Below are 15,104 nucleotides of genomic sequence, written 5' to 3' on the forward strand. Positions count from 1 at the left end.
AAATATTTTGAAGAGTATTCCAAAAACGTGCTGATCTGTACCCACTAAAAAGATATCAAACGTAAAATTTTTCTGCCAGGCTGTTTTTGTCTCAAATAAAAATTTTGCCCATTAACATTCCACTAAGGAACAGGGGAAAACTTCTCACCTATCAATGAGTGCAGTCCGATTCAAGTTTAAGATCAATGATAAGGGGCCTCCTTTATATAACCGTGTCCGAACGGCGTGCCGCAGGGCGACACCTCACACCTCACCTCACAAATGTTCCCAGCATTACGAGGGGAAAACCACCGATGAACATTTTTTCTGATGGTCTCGCCAGGATTCGAACCCAGGCGTTCAGCATCATAGGCTCACATGCTCACCTCTGCGCTACGGTGGCCTCCTTGATCAACATTAAAAAATCTCATACATACTTAAAAATCCAAACAGCCGATAACTGCCTCTCATATCTCTGTATGTGCAGGTAGCGATCACTCAGTATTTATGCAAGAGTCGGTGTCACCCGTCTTCTCACTGAGACTCTCCGCTCGATACCGCTGATTGTCCGCGGCTGTCGTTGCAGCTACTCGACGCGCGACTGTCGACGCGCCTGGTAGCTCACAGCTAAGCTTCTAGTGACACCGATGAACACCGCACAGATCGAACTTCCAAGTTTGAGCCTGTGTGGTGCTCACAGCTATCCCGTGCCGGGTGATAGGTTTGGTATTGCCTCAAGGTATATGTGCGTGATACGAGTTTTGTTTGCTACATTATCTGGATCTTAATTGGGATAGAGTAGTTCTGCTTTTCCTAGACGTGTCTTTCTTGTCATTTGCAATGGATAGGGGTGAAAGCAAACGACTACATTCTATTCATATGATAAGCTGGCATTGATTCCAACATGGATATTTTGCAAACGCGCTATGTATGGGTCGGTTGTGATTGGGTCGGCGAATTGTTGTCGCACATTCAATTCTTCTTCTTAGGAGAGTGTTTCAGCTACGTAAGTTGGAAGATGGGTCGATTTTTTTGGTGGCAGCTTAAGTGTTTATTCAGGAATACTTAACGTTAAGGATCTTGGTCCCCTCCTGCAGATGGAGGGTTGGCAACCTGTGATGGTCCTTAATGCCGCATTTTGGCAGATTTGTAGGTTTCTCCATAGTGTCTCACTTCTGCTGCCACTGGAGCTGCATAGTTCGTCAACGGTGGGCCAATCGCTTTACGTGTAGTCATTCGGGTTACCTTGTCCATTTGCCAAGTGCTGCAGGCTAAAGATTTTAGGACTTTCTTCTTGTTTCTTGGATTGAAAAGAGGTCGTCGGTTCACCCCAGATATTTTGGGATGCTGATGATGATTCACTGCAAGCTCCATTGAAACCTCCTTCGTCCAGGTGGTAAATGGTTTGGTTGACGATTTCGTAGGAGATTTTTAGGTTGGGACCCATTAAAAATTCTGCCAGGTCCTGGAGGCAAATATTCGCTCGCACAGCCTATCGCTGGCGTTGTCCCACGCCAGCAAAGAGCAGAGGCTTACAGAGCTTGAGTTTAAACAGGATCGTGGCAAGGACACCCTCGCGGTGTATCTCTACGGGTCTTCAATTTTGCCGTTCTGAACTCTACGTATGACTACTTTTGTTGTAGTTGTAGCGGTGTGTTCACTAAGGCGACAGCCCTCGCCGATGAAGAGCTTCCGGCAGGGAATAGCTGTGAGCACCACACAAGCTGAGACCTTGACTTTCGATCTGTATGGTGTTCATTGCAGTCACGCTACCGGGCGCGTCCACAGGTTGCGGATAGCGGAATGCTCCATACGGAGTAGCTGTAACTGCAGTCAAGGACAATCTGCGGTATCGAGTGGAGAGTCTTAGTGAGAGGTCGGGTGGCACCGGCTCTTCCACAAATACTGAGTGCCTGTGATGCTCGTTATGACTATGCGAGTTATTGGCGCTTTTAAATAACCAATGGCCACCGTGTTCCCGCGGCGATTGGTCCTTTGGATCGGAACGAGCTTGCTACAGGTGCTTAACGGTGATCGCCACCTCCACATAAAAATGTGGTTACAACAACAAGAAGAACTCCATCTTTTCAATCCGATACGTAAAACTGGCTGACATGTGATTGGAGACGAATGACTGTCCAATCCACATGTATTTCACACGCCATCGCTTCGTCGAGTTCGGGAGATCAAACCCGGTGACGTCGTTTAAAAGCGTGGTGTAATTGCCCGATGAATTGAATAATGTTAATGCTATTCTAAGTGGGTACAGCGACGTGGGGTGTTAGATTTTGACGTTGTGGTTGTTGTTGTTGTTTTCAATTTTTCGTCTGCTTAATTTTGTTGAGTGTCCAGATCCAGGAACTCTGCGACTAAGATGGGATGCGTCCAGAGGGATCTTGGTCTGAGCCGAGTGGGTCAGGTGACGTGTGGTCCCAGGTCAATTTGTATTCAATTTTTCGTCTGCTTAATTCTGTTGAGTGTCCAGATCCAGGAACACTGCGACTAAAATGGGGAGGGATGTTGGTCTGAGTCGAGTGGGTCTGGGTGATTAATAAGGTGACGTGTGGTCCCTGGTCACATTCGGGACATGCATCTTGCACGTCGGCATCAATCCTTGCTCTGTAGGAGTTGAAGCGGCTGCATCTGCTGGAACGTAGTTGAGCCAGAATTACTCTCGTTTGCGGGAGGAGATAAATTTCTTCGGGTGCAATGGGAGGCGGTCGTTCTTCAAGGACTACATTCACCCGGTAGCTATTTACAGCATCTGCTACCGTGTCTGCATGAATGTTGTCTAGACCCGCTTGACCTAGAGGTTCTCTCTTGTAGCGCTGAACCTCAGATTATGGAGATAGATCCACCTTAATGCTTCTGGGAGTGACGTTGTGGTAGATCTCTCGTGGCAGATAAGTATTCTGTGATTGTTGAATGAGCCGAGGTAATATGTGTGCCGCCGTGTTTGTAAAGAGTGGGAAATTGGGTTGGCATCGGGGTTACTGCGGTCCCATCATTCTTTCTGCAGGGTATGAAAGTGACTTACCAATACCGGTACTGAAACTGCAGTGCTTCAAAGCTTTGTCCTTTGGCCATTACCAAGAAGAATGCCATCTCATGGCAGCCGGCACGTACCGGATTGACCCGATGAAGTCCTTCATCAGCACGGACTGCCACTTCAGTTTACAACACACAGCTACAACAACAACATTATCGCAGGACAACATGTTGTATAACTCTAACTTGGAATTCCAGTCTCCACTGGTTACTGGCGTCACGAACTGTTAAGACTTAAAATTCGACTGTGTGTTCTGAAATTTGTTGAAATATTGGTAACATATCTTTTTTATTTGAACAGGTGACACTTAAATCCTTAAACAATGTAGAATATCCCTTGGTTTTCATTGGACAAATTATTCTACAATTGATATCTGTGGAAATATGACAAAACCCCATAACTCGAGTTGTTATATTGCCACAAAAGGACTTCAAATATCCTACAAAACTTTTTCATGAACTTAGCCAAAAGGTAACGGTACTATCTTTTTTATAAAATTTGCCTAAATTCTATAAAAAAATTATTTGTAGGCTTTTTTAAGGGTTTTTGTTGCAATATGGTGTTTTGAAAAACCCCCTTAACTTGCGTTTAGTGTCTCACCGAATTTGTTTCAGAAATCGGCGAGCTCTTTTGTTTACTTTTGGCAGTTGCCGTTGTAGTAACGTTATTTTTCATAACGCAACACACCACATTACGTTCGCCCACTATTTACCATGAAACAACACTCCCTCATTGGCAAAAAAGAAACAAGTTGTCGATTTGTTTAATATTTTTATATAATTTCTTTTATTAATGCTAGTAAATTAAACTTAAAAGAAACTGTTAAGTAAATAGCAGTTTAATTAACGATTTATACGAAGTCAACGAATTTTATTCAACAACTCGCCTTTTTGTTTCAACACCATGGGAGTCTTTCAATTCTGTAGAAATCATTGGAAGAAATTGACTTTTGCCTCTGTAGTTGCTGGTTATGGTGCAAACTATGTGTGGACCGAACATCAAATCACTTCGCATATGCAGCAAGTGTGTCGCAGTCTTCCAGAAATAGCCTCATCCCGACCCTACAGAGCAGTGGTGGTAATAAACCCAGTGGCCAATGACAAGAAGTGTGAAAAGATTTTTCGCAAATATTGTGAACCCATTTTACATTTGGCCGGCTATTCAGTGGAGGTTGTCAAGACTAAAGAAATTGGCTCCGCCAAGTCATTGATAGAATCACTGCCCACTTTGCCTGATGTTTTGGTTATAGCCGGAGGGGATGGCACTTCCTCTGAGGTGGTAACAGGTCTATTAAGGCGCAAAGATGAACCTTGTCCCATACTTCTGTTACCTTTGGGAGAACGTAATGAAACCGTTTCGGCTTTCCTTCCCGTCGATTCCAAAAAGAAGGTGGAATATGTGAAATGTTTATCCTCATGTGTGGTGTCTTTGGTGCAGGAACGTCTACGCTATCGCAATGTGCTGAAATATGAAGTTTTGCCCGATGAGAATGATCCTGAACCTCATCGTCCCATATATGGCTTGCAAAGATTCTCCTGGGGCTTAGTGAGAGATATTGAGGCCAAAAAGGATAAATATTGGTATTTTGGTTTCCTAAGACATCAGGCATCGGCATTGGCCACATCATTTTCCAATGAGATGTCTCGCAATATAACTGCCATGCTAACATGTACCCCACCCTGCCCGGGATGTACCAAATGTGCAGAGACTAAGACACATACCCAAAGAGTTTTCAAAAAACTGTTCTCCCCCAAGACAGCAACACCTGTGGCTGCTTTAACAGTGGCCAATGATTCATGTGGCCTAAAGGAGCAACATCAAGTGCAGGCTAAACAAGTGGACATCGTCAATGTTCAGAATGAGAAAAACTTTTCGGAATTGCATACCCAAGTAATAGAGTCCATTGATTCTGGTTTGGATTTTATAATGCATATAAAAGAGAAGATGGAGCCATCTCTGTTGCTGAAAAGTCGAACTGTTGAAATTATACCCAAGGACATGGACATGCCAACGTATGCCATAGATGGTGAAGAGTATGATGCAAGAGCTGTTAAGATTTCATTGTTACCGAATGCTATTAAATGTTATTGTTAATAAAAAAGTGAACAAAATCCCAACAGAAAAAACTTAAGACAGGAATCCCAAGATGTCAGGTTAGGTTACGAACATGAACCCCGTTTTTGGGGTTGAAGCCTGAGGACCCCCAAACGGGGTTTTCCCCACTCAAGTGAATTCGTTCGGAACACAGGCGATATGGTACTCAAATTAAAGGAAATTTTACAAATTTGGCAATAAAGTCCTTAAAAGTCAATCCAAGGGTTCCAGGGTTTTGAGAATTTTGAATATTTTACGAAGGGAAAATCGCTTCAAAAACTCGACTTGTCACATCGAGTATCATTGTTACTCAGTATTTATACAAAAGCCGGTGCACCATGCCTTTCACTGAGGCTGTCCACTCAATACCGCTAATTGGGCTCGACTGCAACTGCAGCTACCCCATATGCCTATGAAGCATTCCACTATCCGCAACTTGTGGACGCGCCCGGTAGCTCTCAGCTGAGCTTCTCATGATAACAACACTGGTCGGAACTCAAATCAATCAATCTGTGTGGTGCTCATAGTTATCACGTGCCGTTTTCTCTCGCCCTCTGAAATGTTTGGAGTGGTGATGAGGGCGAATTACATTATCCTCCGATCTGCGTACTTATACATCCAAATATTCTTTTTCTTATCCCTAGGAGGGAGTTTTAGTTAAGTACGGTGAGTTGAAAGTTAAGGTGAATACCCTGATGGCAGCTTAGGAGAAATTGTGTGCTAAGCATTTCAAAATAATCCTTAAATTTAAGCACCTTGGTCTCCTCGTGTATATGGTCAAGGTTTGTCATCTGGTGGCAGTCTGTAATGATCCTCTATGCCGTGTATTCACATGTCTGTAGGTTTCCTTATTGTGTCTCGCTTATCCCAGTGGTCCAAACTGAAGCTGCGTAATTCTTAACCGGTCGTCCAATCGTCTTATGGTTTGTCAATAGGGTTACCCTGGCCAATAGGGTTAAGGACTTTGCTTTGTTTGTCTTCTAAATATTGTTGAGGGTCACCTTCACAGAAGGCCATCGTAGCGCAGAGGTTAGCATGTCCGCCTATGACGCTGAACGCCTGGATTCGAATCCTGGCGAGACCTTCAGAAAAAATTTTCAGCGGTGGTTTACCCCTCCTAATGCTGGCAACATTTGTGAGGTACTATGCCATGTTAAACTTCTCTCCAAAGCGTTGTCGCACCGCGGAACGCCGTTCGGACTCGGCTTTAAAAAGGAGCCCCATAACATTGAGCTTAAACTTGAATAGGACTGCACTCATTGACATGTGAGTAGTTTGCCCCTGTTCCTTAGTGGAATGTTCATGGGCAAAATTTGGAATTTCACACCTTCGCAATTTATGGACGTTTTACTGTCGAAATTATTTGACCAACGACTATTATCTTGAGCGCTTTTGTGCCCTCACTTGTCCAATCGTTAACATTTTTGCAGATGACATTTTAATTTTCAGGTTGCGACTCCCGACTCCTGAAATATTCCCCCAGATTTTAAAGGTAAATAATTATAGGCAGGCACACCCACTAATGCCATTTCCCTTCTCCACGATAGATCAGTTGTCCGCATATATTATTTCTAAGCCAGGAGGGGATAGATGGAGGCAGCTTAGAGAGAATGAGGTTAAACCGAAACGGGAAGAGAACACTGCGATGGGGAACTCCCTATTTAACCAACGGCATAGTGAGGATGAGGACCACGTCTACTAGGGCACTAGATACTATTCTCGACATCCGGCCCATAGACACATACACCCTAAGTACGTGGTAGTCATTGCGAGTGACCTGTTTTCGACTTCCTGACCATAATACGGTTGTGCAGGCGAAGATGCAGGTGATTACGGAATGTGTGAATGGATTGCGGTTGTTGTTGTAGCAGTTTATTGTGTTCTATTTTTCGTCTGCTTGATTCTGTTGAGTGTCAAGACCCAGGAACTCCGCGACTAAGATGGGGTGTGTCCACAGGGATCTGGGTCTGAGTCGAGTGGGTCTGGCCGGGCAGTTAAACAGGTGACGTGTATCGTGCGGTCCCTGGTTACAATCGGGACATACATCTTGCACGTCGGCATCAATCCTAGCTCTGTGGGAGTTGAGGCGTCTGCATCTGCCGGAACGTAATTGAGCCAGAACTACTCTGGTTTGCCGGGGGAGGTCGATTTCTTCGGGTGCAATTGATTGCGGTATGGTGTTGATGCGAGGACGTCGAATGTAAACATCTCTACGGAAAATAACTGGTCGCCACTGAGGCGGAAAGGCTAGCATGTCCGTCTATGAAGCTGAACGCCTAGGTTTGAATATAGACTAGAGCACCAGAAAATTGTTCAGCCCTGATTATCCCTTTCTAATGCTGGCGACATGTGTAAGGTACTGTGCCATGCATAGAAGTCAAGTGAAAACTTCTCCCAAAAAAAGGGGTGGCGCCTTGCTGTTCGGACTAGGAAATAAAAATGAGGTCCCTTGTCAATGAGCGTAAAAAAACTTGAATCGGTTGTTGTTGTAGTTATGTGAAGGTACAATCCTCGTCAAGCTTGTACGGGGCCCTAGGGTTGATCGCCGAAGATACGTCATGGCCATTGGCTATTTAACGGCGCCAATAACTGGCCTTGTCATATCGAGGCCGGTGTCGCCGGCCTCTCATTTAGACTCTCCTCTCGATATCGCTGATTGTTTGCAACTGCAATTGCATTTCCTCCGTTTACGAAGCATTTCACTATCCGCAACCTATGGCAGCTCTCAAGTGAGCCTCTGGTGATGATGATGAACACCACACAAATCGGAGCTCAGAGTTCAAACCCATGTGGTGCTCATAGTTATCACGTTGAATCGGTGTGGGGCTATAGTGGAGTAAGGGGGAACTAAATGACAGATGCATTGGGCGTAGGGGCTATAGGACTGCTATCAGTAAATTTGTTTAATGCGAAAGTTTTCGGGGTGACATAGTCCAAGTAGCAGTCAAACAATGAAACGGTTAGTGAGGCGACGAAAACCCTATGGGAGATTCGGATCGTAAAAATACGAAGCTGTTACTTGAGAAGAAGCAAGAAGAAGGTTAGTTTGACTTTCGGTATCATTACAGGTCACATGGGACTACAGGCGAAGTTTTGCAGAAGAGATACGGCAAGTGATGTTGTGTGTGGGGCGTGTTGGCAAGACAATGAAGCTTTAAGCATTTCGCAGCTAACAGAATCCGGCACTTGGGTGCGGACACGATATCAGACTTGAAACGGCCACGATCCATAGAATGGAAAAAGATTAAGGATTCGGGGATATTCTTCGGATTTTAGAGTCACGAGTTCGTTCCTGAGGTCTCTTTTCATTTTAAAAGTGTCGATATGTGTAGTGACAGCGACGAGTGTAAGTTGTTGTTATTGTAGCATGTTGCCTATAAAGGACTTGATCGGTTCAATTCGGTACTTACAACCAGCTGCCATGAGATTGACTAGTAAGTTGTGATGATTAGTCATCGGTTCGGAGACCGCGGATGCGACGAACGGCTGTCCTCCTCGTCTAATCACTCCCAGGATGCACAATAAATTGACCGTCGAACAACATGGCACAGCTTTACGGATCACTGTCACAGTTAAGTTGCCAGAAGTGACAGAGGTGCCACTATACCTTCTACCAGTGTTTAAGATTGGAGCAAATAAACTCAAGACCACAAAAGGAAGATCGGTTTATATGACACCTATGAATGTATATCCAAAAATTTCTTTTTTTTGAAGCAGATGACCAGTGGGGTAGTGTAACTCATTGATCCAAATTTCAGCAAAAATCAGATGATACATGTGTCTGTTTGGGTGCTTAAGAACTTACATTGGAATATCGGTCTGTATGGATGTCCCTGTAAAGATGGAACATGGAATCTCATGCAACCCACTATTCCAAGTTTCAGCGAAATCGATTGCAATGCAAATTTTGCCCATGAACATTCCACTAAGGAACAGGGGCAAACTTCTCACACATCAATGAGTGCAGTCCGATTCAAGTTTAAGCTCAATGATAAGGGGCCTCCTTTTTATAGCCGGCATGGCATAGTACCTCACAAATGTGGCCACCATTTGGAGGGGAAAACCACCGGTGAAAATTTTTTTTCTGATGGTCTCGCCAGGATTCGAACCCAGGCGTTCAACGTCATAGGCGGACATGCTAACCTCTGCGCTACGGTGGCCGCCAGCGAAATCGATTAATAAACGCATATTTTATGGTCTCAAGACCCTCAAAAAGGAAGTCGGTTTATGTGGCAGCTATATCTATATATGGTCCGACCTGGACCCGTATGGATATTGGTGTAGTTTTACGAAGCGGCTGCAATCCCTGGCCATGAATGCTCCCGAATCCCAGCTCGTAAATCAGCCTCTAAATGGGATCGATATGGATGTCAAGCAGTCAAATGCAACTCTTTGCTGCAAACTTTAGCGAGCATCTAAATATGGTTCGAGTTCAGGGGGACGGTCAATAAAAATTACCTTTAAGGGTTTAAGAGCTTGTCAGTCCATATGGCATCGATGTCTAACTATGTTTCATATTCGTTTCAGATGTCGAGAGCCTTAGTGTATCTCATTGGTCCACATTTCACCCTAATCGGGCAATAAGTGCGGTTTTATGGGCTAAAAACCATAAATCGGCACATGAAAAAATGAATATACCCTCCACCCTTGGTAGTGAATAAAAAAATGTCATGCAGACTTGTTTTTAGCGACCTTTTATACATTTAGGATTGTACTTTTAAAAAGAATTCTTCCATAGAATGCGTTCCACGATGCAAAATGGCAAATTTTGCACACGAAAACAGGGGGCAAACTTCTCACATATTAATGAGTGCCGTCATATTCAACTTTAAGCTCAATGCGATCCACGAATTTTCGTTTTGTTATGGGCGCCTATTATGGATTGGTCATTGATCCCAAAAGAAGAAAAGAGAGAGCTGGAACTTTGAAGTCCATTATGTGTGGTGTTCATAGCTGTTACGAGAAGCTTAGCTGCGAGCTACCGAGCGCGTCCACAGGTTCCGGATAGTGGAATGCTCCATAGCTGCAATGGTAATCGCGGACAATCAGCGGTATAGAGCAGAGAGTCTCAGTGAGAGGCCGGGCGGCAGCGGCTCTTGCACGAATACTGAGTGCCTGTGATGTTCGATATATTGGGTTGCCCAAAAAGTAATTGCGGATTTTTGATATAGTCGGCGTTGACAAATTTTTTCACAGCTTGTGACTCTGTAATTGCATTCTTTCTTCTGCCAGTTATCAGCTGTTACTTTTAGCTTGCTTTAGAAAAAAAGTGTAAAAAAAGTATATTTGATTAAAGTTCATTCTAAGTTTTATTAAAAATGCATTTACTTTCTTTTAAAAAATCCGCAATTACTTTTTGGGCAACCCAATAACAAGGCGGGTTATTGACGCCTTTAAATAGCCAATGGTCACCCTGTTCCTGTGGTGATTGGTCCTTTGAACCAGAACGAGCTTGCTCACTTACAGGAGATTGAAGGGGATCACCACATCCATATGAAAATGTGACAACAACAACAACAACGGTTAAACAACATGGCGCACTTTTAGGGATGGATCACTGTCAGGGATGGATTACTGTCAGAGATGGATTTCCTGTTATGTCGCCAGAAGTGACAGAGGGTCCCATCAAACGTTCTATAGGGGTTCAAGAGTTAAATGCGCTTTTTATATGCTGAAGACCCTAAATATGGAGAAGGGTCTAAATGGCACCTATGTATATCCATATATTTACTTTATTGGGTTGAACAAAATGGCGTACTTTATGGCTTGCAACACTGTCAGGGATGTATTACTGTCAGAGATGGATCACTGTTATATCGCCCGAGGTGACAGAGGGTCCCATCAAACGTTCTATAAGGGTTCAAGATGGAAGATGCAACTCTGCAAACAAATCCCACAAAAGCAACGCTCAAAAATAAAACGATTTTTAACTTTGACGCCTTAAAACACTACTTCATGTACGGTAGCACAGAATGACGTTCGATTTCAGTCCTCAAAGTTGACGATTTTTTAACTTTTGAGCTTTGGTTTTGTGGTATTTGTTTGCAGAGTTGCATTTTTCAACGCGACGCTCAAAAACAAAGCACAACGCGCCCATTCTGTTTTGGCCTTAAGTTGGCCACCGACGAACGGCTTCGGCGTGAAGATCAGAAAAAAAGTTAAGCGGTGGCAACATTTGTAAGGTATCCAGCCATGTTCAAACTTTTCTAACAATAAGTGTCGCTATGCGAGTGGCACGCCGTTCGGACTCGGCACAAAAAAGGAGGAACCACATCATTGAGCTAAAACTTGAGCTGCTAAAACATAGAGCTGCACTCATTGATATGAGAGATATATCCCGTGGTCCTTAATAGAATGTAAATGCAAATTTTGCCCATATCAATGAGTGCAGTCCGATTCAAGTTTAAGCTCAATGACAAGGGGCCTCCTTTTTATAGCCGAGTCCAAACGGCGTGCCGCAGTGCGAAGATTTACATGGCATAGTACCTCACAAATGTTGCTAGCATTAGGAAGGGAAAACCACCGCTGAAATTTTTTTCTGATGGTCTCGCCTGGATTCGAACCCAGACGTTCAGCGTCATGCTAACCTCTGCGCTACGGAACATTCCTTAATGGAATGTTCATGGGAAAATATGCATTTATTTCATGCAAAGAAGCCATGAACATCTTCCCAAAAAGGGGTCGCATAGCGGCACACCGTTCGCACACAGCTGGCCATATTTGTCAGGTTCTATGCCAAGTAAAAATCTTCTCCCCAAAGAGGTGTCGCATTGCGGCACGCTGTTCGGACTCGGCTAGGAAAAGTAGGTCCCTTATCATTGAGTTTAAACTTGAATCAGACAGCGTTCATTGATAGGTGAGGAGTTGTCCACTTTTCCTTATTGGAATGTTCATGGGCAAATTTCTATGTACATCTATCTATTGGGTTGCCCAAAAAGTAATTGCGGATTTTTTAAAAGAAAGTAAATGCATTTTTAATAAAACTTAGAATGAACTTTAATCAAATATACTTTTTTACACTTTTTTTCTAAAGCAAGCTAAAAGTAACAGCTGATAACTGACAGAAGAAAGAATGCAATTACAGAGTCACAAGCTGTGAAAAAATTTGTCAACGCCGACTATATGAAAAATCCGCAATTACTTTTTGGGCAACCCAATATATAATATGATCCGATCTGTCATGGACGCTCCCTCGTAGCTTTAAGTTTGTTCTCTAAAATCATTTAAAGAACTGAAAAATGCGGTTCACAATGCAGGTTGAATGAAATTGGACCCGGCCGTACCTTAAGCCCTAAATTTTTACGAGTGCGGATTTAGTAGTTTTGCACATCCCAACTTCTATCTTGTGGATAGCTGCCTACTAGATTAAAGTCCGAACATTTTTTATTATTTAGCTAATTTATTGGTTTATTTGATAAAAATTTATTGGGCTCAACCGGGATTTGAACCCGGGACCTCTCGCACCCAAAGCGAGAATCATACCCCTAGACCATTGAGCCGCATGTCATTGAGTTTTATTTATTTCAATTAGTTTTTCATGCGTGCCCATCTATTTTTGTGTTAGGCTTTAATTTATGCAGAAGGGCTTCCTCAGTTGTTGCTACTCATCTCATAAATACCCCAAAAGTTCAAAGCATCTTTAAGATGACCTTTAAAACGTTGCTGTATTGGAAAAGGTGGTTAGCTACAAACTCACCGTGTGGCAGTATCTACAAAAACATTTGTGGCTATTTTAAGATTGACTGGCATTTAGGCATGCACTTGCTTAAGGTTTGTTGATGGAGACAATAGCTAGCGTCTGAGAGCTATTGAATCGAGTTGAGTTAATTTATTTTAGGAGAAAAAAATAATAAATTTTTTAAAGTAAAACTCAATAATGACCTTTTGATAAACATTTTGATGAGATTTAAGAGATTTCGACATTTTCTATAAAATCTAATTTATTGGAAATTTTCTATTTTTATACCCTCCATCGTAGGGTCGTGGTATACTAAGTTCGTCATTCCGTTTGTAACAGCTCCAAATATCAAAAAAAAAAAAAAACTAGTAAAAAATATGCCGTGTAAGAACGGTTAGAGATATCTCTTTGAAATTTGAAATGGTAAGAGTTAAGGTGTTAGCGAGATGGTGTGTTTCAAGGCCCAAGGTTGTTCGGAAGCCTTTCGTCAAGCCTCTAAAGTTGGTCACCTCGGTATTTCGAAAATTTTTTGGGGCTGCCAAAACATAGTTTGTGGTCCGATTCCCAAATTTTTTTTTTGCTGGACGGGAAAACTGTTATTTTCTGATACATATTGAAAAAAATTCTAAGAAAAAAACTAATGGAGAAACTTTTGGAAATCGGACCACAAACGTAGATTTGCGAGCCCCAACAAATTTTCGAAATAACGAGGCGACCAACTTTAGGAGTCTGCTAAAAAACACCCGGACACCCTTGAAATTTTGCTCACCATCTCGCTAACCATTCAGCTCTAACCATTTCAAATTTCAATGAGATATCTCTACCCCCTCTCACACGGGATATGTTTTATTAGTTTTTATCGATTTTCTCCCACTGTGCGACGTAAATCGAAAAAGTGGAGCTCACGGAGATGGAGACTGGGGACTCCAAATGCTCTTTGCTAAGAAGATGACTGATGAGTATGCACCGGAAACTGGAGAGAGAATCAGAACTCCGGAAAAGCTTCGAACTGCCAGAACGCTGAAAAAGAGCTCCCCGCATACAAGTATTCTGGGAAGACTAAGACCAGCCCTCCTGCAATGGAGCCTACAGACAGTGCTCTGCAGAGGGAGACAATTCGGAACAGGAACGAAGGAAACGAAGGCATGACCTCTGAATAGGGCCTACCCATACAATCGATGAGCTGCGAGAATAGAGAGGCCATTTTCACGTTGCTCTTTGCGTCGGAAGAATGTACTGATACTGTCGAAAAGCTCGTCGGAAGTATCCTCCCTCCCGGCACTACACTCCCTCCCGGCACCACACTCCCTCCCGCCACTACACTCCCTCCCGGCACCACGCTCCCTCCCGCCACTACACTCCCTCCCGGCAATCAGACTCACTTAGACGTTTTCATCCATTGTGATACCACAGGAACAGAAGAAGGAAGATGCCTTCTAACTTGCCACTAACTTGCGAATGTTCACATTCGTTAAATCAGACAGGTTCTCAAAGAAATGAGAACCTAACGTGGAACTCCTTCTAACTGCTAGTGGGAGACACACACACAGAAGGTGTTCTATAGTCTCTTTTTCCTCAATGTCCCTACAGCTTCTGCAAAAGTCGTTTCTGGCAACCTTCAGTCTGTCAGCATATTTTCCGATTATACAGTGACCTGTCATGACGGACACAATGATTGAGACGTCTGTTCTAGCCAATGATGAGGCCACATGGTTTTGGAATGCTCACAGTCCCCTCTTTGTGACCATCTATTATTCGTTGCCCTTCGGGCCTGGTTCTGAAAACTAAGCTTACATGTTCGCTAGAGGCATACCCACAGATTCCAATGTTCCTGGAATGTGTAAGGTAGTTCCTAGTCCCGCAAGCTAGTCAACTTTACAATTCCCTGGCATATCTCTGTGGCCCGGCACCCAGAACAGGTGAATTTTGAACTGTTCAGCCGTCTCGTTGAGAGATCTGCGACAGTCAAGGGCGGTTTTTGTGTTCAGAAATACATTCTCCAGGGATTTAATGGCTGCCTGGCTGTCTGAGAAGATATTTATGCCAATCGTCGTATTGAAATTATATCTTAGCCATTCCACCACTTCCTGAATTGCAAGCATTTCTGCTTAATACACACTGCAGTGGTTGGGTAACCTCTTCGATATGACCACTTCTAGATCTTTAGAGTACAACCCAAATCCCACCTGGTCGTTTAGTTTGGAACCATCCGTATAGAATTCTATGTAACTTTTGTTACCAGGGATATCGTAGTTCCAATCTGTTCTAGCAGAAATAGTGGTAAAGTAATTTTTATCAAAAAGC

General features: G+C 43.4%; 2 protein-coding genes and 1 non-coding gene across 3 annotated transcripts in view; 2 read left to right on the forward strand and 1 right to left on the reverse strand.

The window, feature by feature from the left end:
* Window positions 1-15,104, forward strand: part of LOC106092197 (nucleoporin Nup43) — a 65,530-nt gene that overhangs the window by 1,693 nt on the left and 48,733 nt on the right. The gene's annotated exons all lie outside the window — the stretch shown is intronic.
* On the forward strand, window positions 3,760-5,139 carry LOC106092196 (acylglycerol kinase, mitochondrial). The gene has a single exon (XM_013258975.2). It carries the CDS (start codon window positions 3,932-3,934, stop codon window positions 5,120-5,122), a length of 1,191 nt encoding a protein of 396 aa, XP_013114429.2. The 5' UTR covers window positions 3,760-3,931; the 3' UTR covers window positions 5,123-5,139.
* On the reverse strand, window positions 12,550-12,621 carry Trnap-ugg (transfer RNA proline (anticodon UGG)). Its single transcript has one exon. It is a non-coding gene; the product is annotated as a tRNA-Pro (tRNA).

The sequence above is a fragment of the Stomoxys calcitrans genome, chromosome 2 (assembly GCF_963082655.1).
Source record: "Stomoxys calcitrans chromosome 2, idStoCalc2.1, whole genome shotgun sequence".
NCBI lineage: Eukaryota > Metazoa > Arthropoda > Insecta > Diptera > Muscidae > Stomoxys > Stomoxys calcitrans.

Excerpts from the sequence above, each read along its gene's own strand:
- LOC106092196 (XM_013258975.2), top strand. The coding sequence starts at position 3,932 with ATGGGAGTCTTTCAATTCTGTAGAAATCATTGGAAGAAATTGACTTTT.